Source organism: Helianthus annuus, chromosome 14 (genome assembly GCF_002127325.2).
Source record: "Helianthus annuus cultivar XRQ/B chromosome 14, HanXRQr2.0-SUNRISE, whole genome shotgun sequence".
In the NCBI taxonomy this organism is placed as follows: Eukaryota; Viridiplantae; Streptophyta; class Magnoliopsida; order Asterales; family Asteraceae; genus Helianthus; species Helianthus annuus.
Genome location: NC_035446.2, coordinates 161609532 through 161620594, shown reverse-complemented (window position 1 = coordinate 161620594; position 11063 = coordinate 161609532). Strand labels below are relative to the sequence as shown.

The window sequence follows — 11063 nt, the reverse complement described above, 5'->3', positions numbered from 1 at the left end:
GGTGGTGGTGGTTTGTCGATTATTTAGATGTTAATTTGTTAGAAATTTGTTACAAGTTATAATATGACACGTATTATATATTAATTTTTGCAGATATGTTGTCAGACGAGGAGGAGTTTGGTGTGGTACTGGTGCCTGGATTCGATGAGATGGCCGGGGGTGATTGTTTGGGTATTCCCTATATGGACTACCCGAACAATTCTAGGGAGTATAAACGTTTTAAGAGGTTGCGACAAATGAAGGTGGGTCGACAGAGGGTGTTGTCATGGGAGGCTTTACGGGAGGTCGGGGAGGAGGGGAGAGCAAGGGGTTTAATCAGGGAGAATTCCCCGTGGGATCGCATGTTTTCGGTGACGGCTGGGCCGTCTCATAGGACTATGATGGTGGAGTTTCTGTCCACATTCGTGTTTCGTCTACGGCCGGCTGACCGACCCAATTCGGATATAGACGATCCGAATGTGGAAGCACCGCCTCCCGAGGTATCTTTCTGTTTGTTCGGGCAGTGACAAAATTGGTCGCTGCGTCAGTTTGCTGTTGCCACCGGGTTCTATACTGATGATGAGTTGGTTCAGGACATCTATACCACCGCGATTTGGGCTATGCCTGATGATCAGTTGTTTGCTTGGTGGCCCACTATAGGTCCTGGACCCTTCGGTAAGAAGGCCCGAGTTTCTGCGATTCCTGACCCACTCGTTCGCTACATACACCGCTGCATTGCCACGTCGATCTCTGCGCTTGGCAAAAGCCTAGAGTGGGTCACGAAGGTGGATCTGTTCTTTCTGTACTGCTTATATACGGGCACACCGTGCGCCCTCCATCGCTGTCTGGCGGAGTATTTCGCCTCGTACGGCAAACGCCACAGGCGTAGCCATTTGATTGGAGGGGCGTTTATCACGTGTATTGCCCAGCATTGCGGTCTGTATTACCCATTCCTTGATGATATGCCGACCCCAGCACCACACGAGCCCTTAGATCTTAGGACGATGAGAGGGATGAAGATTGCGGTGAACTTTCCGGATATCGGGCATCGGTTTGTTGACGAACACCAACAGATTTATGAACCCCAACCGATAGTCCACCAGGCACTACTCGAGGCTGGGGAGGTGGAGATGCCGCATGTTGCTGATGTGCCTGATATGGATGGAGACATGGAGCCTCAGGTTGACCAGGGGCATCCGCAGGAGCCGCCACAGATTCCACAACGCGTTTATCATGCAGTGCGGTTGCCTCAGTCCACCCAACGTCTCCTTGAAAGGCTGGTGGCGGGTCAGGATGGTATGATGGCCAGCTGGACACATCAGTTTTAGCGGATGGACAGGCGGATGGACCGGATGGAGGATTTGATGGAGTGGGTGATGGCTAGTGAGGCCGAGAGACGTACCCAAGCGGGGTTGCCTGTTTGACCCCCGCCACATCCACGAGTTTATCTGGGTTTCGACATGGAGGTAGGTCCGTCCGGGACACAGGCGGGTGGTGGGGATGATTCTGACGACAGCGTTGAGGAGATGGAGGGTTAGTATTTGTATTTGTTGGGTGAATTTTATTTTGTTAAACATTTGTGGGCATGTATGAACAAATACTTATTTATTTTGGTATGTTTAAACATTGGTATGTCATTTGTAACTTGATGAATGTTTGTTCGTTTTGTTATTTATGCTTAGTTATTTATGCTTAGTCGACTTATTTTAAAAAACAACATTTTTTTTTTCTAACGCCCTAACACGTTTTAACCAAAAGTCGCAGCGGAAATACGAACTTAAAATTTTCTTTCATTATATTCATTCTAACATACTTAGAACTACATTAAATCAATCTTTTACATTAAATACATTAATGCTTTCTATAAATTTATACAATCTGACATACGTATATTAAATTACGTGACCACGCACCCACACGTACAATCCACGACTTGACTCGATCTTCGACTGCTTACGCTTCGTGATGAGAATTCACAGTTCTGTACAACCTGCAGACACCACGTACAATCACATTATTAGTAACTGGTGTCATCATACATAAAATTTAAACATGCATAATTAGGCGTCGGCATATCATGCTTTCGCTTATGTTAGACCCTTCATCCATCATTTAAACCACCCGCATTGGATTTCGGTGTCTACCTTCAACTTCCATCACAAGTATACCTGCATTTCCATTTCATTCTCAATAGGAAAACGATTAGCATCATTAGATTTCATTCATACGAACATATCCATGTATACACATAACAAGTCTCATTCAATTGTACATATAACTAAATTCCAAATTCATGCATACATACCCTTTCTATCCGTACATGTACTTACAAATTTACATTCTACACATATTACTTGTAAATCCTAAACACACCCATCTATACATGTAAATTGTATACACATAATTCTCCATACTTACGTGTTCATAGCCATACTCTCCTATGAGTCCCAATTGCTTACTTACAATTATACCCATACCTACGCATATAACTACTTATTTCATCTTTATGCATAACATCATCACGTAAGATTCCTTCTTACCTATACTAAATAGACACTAATTCTTAACTACTTTCGACTCATTTACCGTAAACTTACCTTATTACTTCCATTGTCTCATACTTTCTCACACATTTCACAATAATCATCATACTACAATACATTTTACATCTAAAGTGTAAGTCCGGGATTCACTTACCTTGCGCGCCCGTATTTGCGTTCGCTTATTTGATTGAGTCTTCGTAGCCCGTTAGCCTTCAACGCTCCCATCCATCTTGACATGATTCCTATACACTCATGTCATTACATTCACATTCTTATTAGCATATATGCTTATACTTATGAACAACCATATCAAATTCACATCTAACACACGACCTATATAAAGTATACTCAACATCATTAATCCATTTAAACAAGCATAAAGCATACTCGACATCATCCCTACATAATCTTCACATGAACTATATATGTTTACCCATTACTTGCATACAATTTCACTTACTATTGTCTTTTAGACATTTCATCAAACACTTGGCGTGCGTACTACTTCCTAAGCATAATGTACAAGTGTTTTAAGCATGTTCTTCCTTATTTCATCTTATGAACTATCACATTCAAACAAAATCTCATAATCATAAATTTCACTTCAAGTTTAACTATCTTAGTCTATCATACAACACCTTATACAACACAAGATTACACTATAACATCTTCAAGTTCATCATGATCATCATCTTCACACTCATGCAATGGGTTTCATTCTAAATCACCCAATTACTTGAAATTATTCATAACACAAGTTCTATTTGGTGTTTCTAACACCTCTACATGCTTAATTTTATACAATTTCATGGATTGATCATAACCCACTTCAAACAAGATCACCAAATCTAAGTTTTAAGACATACCTTATGATCCCCTTGTGAAGGTGATCGTTAATTCATGCTCGGTTGTGAATTTGGGCTTCATTTAGCCTTTCAATTTGGAGATTTTGATGAAGTTTAGGGTTTTGGCTCCATGGGAGCTTTCCCTGCTCGTTCATGAACACACACACGATGTGTGTGTATGTGTGTGTGTTGTTTCTTTTAACACAACAACTTTCAAGTTGTTCACTTTGGACCCTCATGTTTCGTTTTAATTAAATAAGGCTTCAACTCTTCCCTTACTACTAACGAGACCAATAATCAACTAGGTTAACTATTCCTAATAAATCCTCATTTTTCAGGTTAACTTTTCTCATTAACGGTACCTTACCCGTTTCTTAATAGTAACCGGGTCTAAATTACCAAACCCGTTTTTGGGGTGTTACATTTTTAAAACTTAGTATATATAATAACAATGAAAAATAACAAGATAAACAACACAATATTCGATTACATTTTTTTTAAACTTAATATATATAAAAAACGGCATTTATAACTAATATTCGATTATATGTACTAATATTCGATTACATGTCTTGCATAAACTTACATACTAACAATGAAAAATAACAAGACAAACAACACAAAAAAAATCCAACTGATTATCAACCAACGTTCCCTCTTACGAACAACACTTGAATGAAATTCTTCAAACTCCGCTTCTTGCAATTTATAAATTCGAACCTCCTCTCTCAAAAAACTGACTTCGTTTTTCAGCACAGCCTTCGTATCCATCAGTTCTTTGATGACCACACATGCCCGACGACACATGGGAGGATCGACCCACACAAAGAAGTTGCACTTAGAACGCTGACACGAAAAAAAATCACTAATATACAAGGGTTAATGGAAAAAAAATACATTAAAAACATACCAAACTGTGACAAGTGTAAAATTGACGTCCGAGATTAGCTTCAGTCCAAGATGTTCTTAGTGCAGCCGTCCTACCACATTTGCAAAAAACCATTGTGAATTTGTGATTATGAAGATGGTGTATATTTCTGTGGCAAGTAAGGATGACAAAAATACCCGACATTTGCAACCAGCATATACAAGCTTTAAAAAAAAAAAAAAAAAAAAACCAAACCAATATGCCGCTCATAGGCCCATACGCGCGTATGGTGGGTACGGATCCTGACAACTTTTCAGCCCATATGCCTCGTATAGCCCGATGAGACCCATATCCACCTACCTTTTCTGAAAAGTTGATAGGACATTTATGACATCCCACTTGCATATGCCTCTCATCGACCCATATGGGTCTCATTGAAGTTCAGTTTCACCTTCCCTTTTATACTTTATCCGAGAACAAGTACAGATCCGAATCCAAAAGTTATTTTTTAGAGGAGTTATGGACCACACGATGACAATCCGGAAGGAGACCACACGCGTCTCTCGTATAGTTTTCGCTCTCGTATCGGTGTATACGGTCGGAATATTCAAGGTTTGTTTTCCCTTGTTTTTTTTGTGGTTTTATTTTGGTGGTTTGTGGTGGTGTTGGGGTTGTGGTTGTGGTGGTGTTGGGGTTGTGGTTGTGGTGGTGTTGGGGTTGTGGTTGTGGTGCTGGTGGGTCGGCTGTGGCGGTGGTGGTGGTGGGGATGGGGGTGGGACGGCTGTGGTGGTGGTGGTGGTGGTGGATCGGCTGTGGTGGTGGTGGTGGGTGGGCTGTGGTGGTGGTGGTGGGTCGGCTGTGTTGGTGGTGGTGGTGGTGGGTCGGTTGTGGTGGTGGGTCGGCTGGGGTGGTGGGTCGGCTGGGGTGGTGGGTCGGCTGTGTTGGTGGTGTTGGTGGGTCGGCTGGGGTGGTGGTGGTGGTGGGTTAGCTGGGGTGGTGGTGGTGGTGGTGGGTCGGCTGTGTTGGTGGTGGTGGTGGTGGTGGTGGTGGTGGTGGGTCGGCTGTGGTGGTGGTGGTGGGCCGACTGTGGTGTTGGTGGTGGTGATGGTGGTGGGTCGGCTGTGGTAGTGGTGGTGGTGTGTCGGCTGTGGTGGTGGTGGTGGTGTGTCGGCTGTGGTGGTGGTGGTGGTGTGTCGGCTATGGTGGTGTTCTGTTTTTTTTTATTTTTACAATATATTTTCGAATGCCGAGTCTAATGCTAAATTGTATTTTTTATTAACAGGATATCGAAAGTCGGTGTTTTGACGGTGGTGGTAGCGTAATCCTTATGGAGAAACTACGTTCGTATTTCAGATTCATGTACTAGAACGCCGATCTAGGATTACGTGTTATCGGAGTAGCCTGTTGCCTCGTCAGCTCCCAGTGACGCTAGCCAACGCGGTCTGCCTTGTAACATGTCCTTCCAAGAGAGGAGTTCATTTAGTGTTCTCATGAGCCTTCGACCAACGGGAATGCAACTTCGCTCACCATCCAGAGAAGGCGCGGAAGACTGGACGGTGGTTAATAAACGAAATGCCGACTCCACTGCTCCAACCTCCTGATCCCTTGTGCCATCTCAGTGTGGTAGATGTGAAGCAGAATCCCGTTGGAAGGTAGGGTTCGGTACGCAATTTCAAGACAGCCGGGCTGTCTTTGAATTGTGTATGCTAGCTGCACCCATCGTTTTCCTGTATAGGAATTCAAAAATATGTAACAATTAGCGATCTATGGTTTAGGGTTTAGGGTTTAGTCGTTAAATTCTGTATCAAAGTTACATGTTTTGTGTATTAATATAAAACAATGTTTAATTACATTTTGAATTATGTTTCTTGTTGCGTTATGGTTAATAAACGACAATTGAAAAACAATTAAAGACTTTCAGAAGTTGACATTTTTTAACATACACATTGTGTTATGGAAACAATTTAACACATAATAATAACTGAAAAATAAAAAAGTCGACATCTAATAAAACGTTATAATATTCCCATTTAATAAAATTAAACACATAATAATAATTGATAAATAAAAAGTTGACATTTAATAAAACGTTTAATAATACTTATAAAAAAGTTACCACAGCCGGGTTTCATGGTACCAACTGGGCTAGGGAGAGGATATTGGTAATTATTGGCTGACACCCAATGATTGGCATTAATTAATTAGATGGTAGGGACCAGTTTGAGGCGTATTGGGCAATGAGGGGCGTATGGGTGGGGCCAGTTTGAGGCGTATTGGGCAATAAGGGTCATTTAGGGTTAGGGTGTGTGTAGATACTTTTAGGGGGGTGTGTGGATACCTCCACCGTATGAAAATATATATAAAAAATGCATTATTGTCATAAGGGTTTAAAATGAATTAATGGTGATACCACGTCATTGCGTGGACTACGCTGAAAATCTGCTTCCATGTCCACAACAAAAAATTTACAAGGAGTTGGTTCAGCATCAATTAATGCAATCAATATACATACCAATCATCGTTGTCACTACTGTATCCTCCTTCGTAGTGAGTCCCTTTCTTTACTTATGATTCTTTTTTTTTCTTTCCATAGTGTCTGAATTTGGACTCGGGCCTTTGTTACTTTAAAACTTGAAAGACGATTATTGTAGTTTGTTGTGTTTATTTCCAAGACAATGTAATTTAACAATTCAATAATACAAATCTTTATGTACATGTGTTGTGAAACAATAGTTCTGTAACGTAATTCCCCGACATTTCCGCCGCGGTTTGTTGTTTTTACACGGTCGGAGTGTTACAATACTAAACATATGCACTTCAACATACCTTTTCAAATCATATTGTTCCTCCATTTAAAAATCCCCTCATCTTTAAGTGCAGCCAAAGTCTAGAAACAATTAAGTACAACCAGATATTAAGATCTCTTAACAATTTTAGTTTGTAATGAAGTTTAACTAAAATTTGAGTAAGAAATTCTTCTAATAAAACATGTTATGTAATTGACTATTATTTTTCTTGGCCTTTTGATGTGGTTTTATCAGGAATAGAAGGTTTAATCCAACAATCTTAAACACCCACTCAAATCATTAAATATGCAGATTTCTAATTGACGAAGAAATAGAAATAAATAAACAATAAAAAGTTAAACCTAAAGATAAATGGGAATATAAAGGTGAAATTATAGAGAGATGGAAGAACTTAGCAAATCTTATACCTTAAGCTTTCTACCCGTCCAGATCCTTCAAAATCAAGTGTCGTAGCTTAGCTGACATAATTACAAGATGTATGTCAAAAATCAAAGGATTGAACCTTGATGAAGAGATCCAATATAGCACGACCGAGCATTAAAACCCTAAAACAGAGAAGAAACCATACTTTCATGATTTGACGAGTTCGTAGTGATGGAGAAATCTAGATGGCATAGAAGATCCGACATCGTCAAAGAAGATGAGATGCATGATTAGGTTTGATTTGGGAAGGAGGAATAAAAGAAAATGGGTGGAGTTAATCACCTGCAACTTAACGGTCGCTTACCGGAAGAGAAAAGTAGTGAATAGAGCATTGAAGAACAACGATTGATGTTCAACAACCGGGATGACCTAGAGCAGAGGTGAAATCCCTAGAATGACCGTAGAGCGTCTTAAAACTTTAGAAAACACACAAGTTTACCTCCTCTAAAATAACTTGTCTCTCTTGTACATGTTGCTTCAAAATGTGTATAGAATATAGAATGACCAAAAGGTAAAATCCTAGTTCTCTTAATAAGTTAGTATAGATTATAAATACAAATTATAGATTATACCCCATAAAATACATAATATAGGATGCTTATTTTCTAATTATTAATGAGATTTTAATTGTGAGTTAAATGAGAAAAAATTTTCAAATGTTAGTTTACTTTGAATAATACTCCATCTGCCCCATTAAAAATGTCATATTTTGAATTTTCAAAGTCTTTATTTATAAACTTTGACTTTAATTATATATTTTTGTGTTATATAAAACTTGTGAAAATTAACCTGATAAAAACACTTGTAAAACACACTCAAATCATATAACTTTCATCAAGTATTATTTAACACAAACAAAATTATTTAAGGTCAAAGTTTATAAATAAAGACTTTGAAAATTCAAAATAAGACACTTTTAATGGAACGGAGGGAGTATGTTTTGAATTAGTTTCCTATATTATCTTAAGAGTGAATAACTATATTAGGCTACACATATGTGGTGTCGTCCTCGTGCCACCTCGGCCAAAAAAGATCAATAGCGCCCCCTCCCCGCCAAATCATACCGCGAACGCCATTAGGGGGTGCTATTGAGTATATGTTATTGCAATGACGGACAATAGCGAGATAGATGTGTGTGTGTGGGGGGGCATTGAAAAAGATGAAGCTATATCCCATAAAGAAGCGCAATCATACCACGAACGCCATTAGGGGGTGCTATTGAGTATATGTTATTGCAATGACGGACAATAGATAGATAAATGTGTATGTGTGTGGGGGGGAGGGGCATTTAAAAAGATGAAGCTATATCCCATAAAGAAGCGCTCTATTGATGAGGTGAAGCTGAGATGGTACAATGGAGCTTATAGGGGCTCATTTTGTATCTTGTAACCTTTGTATGACATGGTGGTTTTGAAATTTATCAAATCTCAACTTATTCGTTTCTTCGTAGCCTTAGGTGAAATCCTATTATTGGTTGATTCGCTTAAAAATTTATTCAAAACCAACTAATTGCGGCATATAATTTATGGAGAAAAAATCCGCCGCAACACGTGGGATATTTCACTAGTTTCAATAATTAATTAACCCTAGTTTTTTTTGTTTAAATATATTATTTAAAAATAAGAAAAAAAATATAATAATTAAAATGAGAAAGAGCCGGAAAAGTAATTTGAGAAGTTTAATTTGAATTAATTTGAACATCAAATAAACCAATGGGCCACCAATGGTTGGATTGGCGGTGGCATTATGAGTAGTTGAACCGTTTGAAATTCCATTTCCTACTGCTATATAAGTCCACTAAACCCGCAACGGTTAACAAAAACCAAACAAAGGTACGTTGTTTCTCTCTTTCACGGTTTATCATTTGCTTATATTATTATTAGAAACTTTGATCGATTATTGTCCTTTCTACTATGATTGTGGAAAACGCTATTTTTTGTGTTGCTTGTATCCTTCACTCTGCTTCGAATGTATGCGTGTTATTCTTAAAAGCCGAAAGGGGGCATAATTAGTGTATTTGTTCTGTTTTCAATCGTTTTAGTTACCCAGTGTGCACAATGCTTGTCCTTTGCTAGTGAAGTGATATTTTAGTTACAGGTTTCTCTTCTGTTCATGTTAGTTTACATGTAAATTGTTAGGGTTTATTATTCATTTTATTATTTTGATATATGTTAAGTAGGTGAATAACATGTAATGCTTTTCGTTTGCTTTGTACATGCTAAAGTGATGGTGCCATCAGAACTGAATCTGAAGCAAGAAAAAAGGAACTGGTTGGATCTCCCATCCGACGTTACGGCCAATATACTTAACAGAATTGGTATGGTTGACATACTTGAGAATGCGCAGAAAGTGTGCACTGCTTGGCGTAAGATTTGAAAGGACCCTGTTATGTGGAGGGTCATCAATATGAACGACTTACAGGGAACAATTGCAGAAGTCTCAGCGGGTAAAATGTGTAAGAATGCTGTGGATAGAAGCCAAGGCCAGTTAGTTGATATCACCATTGGTCTACTTATGATGCTGATCTTCATCTATATGTTGCTGAAAGGTATGTGAGCTAACTAACTCTGACTGAATTTATGTGTATGTTCCTTTCTTAACAAACAAAAATGTTTTGCATTCACTTCTGGTTTTTTCCACCACATTGTTCTAAATATATTGATTTACAAGTTGTATAACTAGAACTACATCAACATTTTTTAAGCTTTTGTTTTTTTGGTATAAGTTAAGATCTGTTTAGAAATATTTGCTGAAAACATTTTCTGTGTTCTTTTGATCTATAATAAACATGTAATTTTATATTTTTGTAAAGCAAACGTGTTTGTAATTCAACTTAAATTCTTGTTTGGCTGATTTTAGCTTTGTTTTACTCCTTTGTTGTGTTAACCATTTGTTTAGTTTGTTATTTGCACTTTGTAACTATAGTATCCCTTCGACATTATAACGGTGGTTGTTGAACTTGTTTCTTAGAAGTTAGAACCATTTCTTTTTTTTAGATATGCACCATAAAGTGATGTTTTATTACGATTGTTTCCGTTTTATTTACAGACCAAGTCAGCTCAGACGGCTTGAAATAGCATATCAATCGTTCTATGAAAAGTTGACTACAGTTGATTTGATGAAATTTCCATTGTTGGAGGAACTAAACCTTTACAAGATAGAAATCTCAAAAGAAGAGATTGAAACTGTTGGCCGTTATTGCCCAATGTTAAAAACACTCAAAGTGAATCAAAGAGGATGGAGAATGTTTATTGCTGATGAAGGGACTTTAACGAGATATAATGAGATAGCCATGGCTATTGGACAAAACTTGCTTGGGATAAGGCACCTTGAACTCATTGGAAACAAGAGGACCAATGTTGGGTTGCGTGTGATTCTGGATAACTGTCATCACCTTGAAACACTTGACTTGCGTGAATGCTTTTACATTGATCTTAAGGGAGATCTAGGGAAACAATGTTCTAAACAGATTAAATATCTTAAACTTCCCAATGATTCTCTTAAAGACTGCCCTTATATTTTTTATGCAACATTTGACGGCGACGATGTCTTAGCCGATTACTGCGCTGATGCCTATGAAGTTTCTACATATGAGTAA

At 38.5% G+C, this 11063-nt stretch overlaps 1 protein-coding gene and 1 long non-coding RNA gene across 3 annotated transcripts; one reads left to right on the top strand and one right to left on the bottom strand.

The window, feature by feature from the left end:
- Positions 1-1931: 1931 nt before the first annotated feature.
- On the bottom strand, positions 1932-3524 carry LOC110906213. 2 transcript variants are annotated; one of them, XR_002573750.2, is made up of 3 exons: positions 3389-3524; positions 2677-2764; positions 1932-1969 (listed from the first exon to the last, which is right to left on the bottom strand). It is a non-coding gene; the product is annotated as an uncharacterized LOC110906213 (long non-coding RNA). The 2 variants fall into 2 exon arrangements; XR_002573749.2 differs by lacking the exon at positions 1932-1969 and adding an exon at positions 2065-2147.
- Positions 3525-9871: 6347 nt separating this feature from the next.
- Positions 9872-11063, top strand: LOC110907760 (putative F-box/LRR-repeat protein 23). The gene is made up of 2 exons (XM_022152691.1): positions 9872-10013; positions 10462-11063. The coding sequence occupies exons 1-2, from the start codon at positions 9872-9874 to the stop codon at positions 11061-11063; spliced, it is 744 nt and encodes a 247-aa protein (XP_022008383.1).

Coding starts and splice junctions, on each gene's coding strand:
- LOC110907760 (XM_022152691.1), top strand. CDS start 9,872: ATGAACGACTTACAGGGAACAATTGCAGAAGTCTCAGCGGGTAAAATG. Junction 10,014..10,461: donor CATCTATATGTTGCTGAAAG/GTATGTGAGCTA, acceptor TCTTTTTTTTAG/ATATGCACCATAAAGTGATG.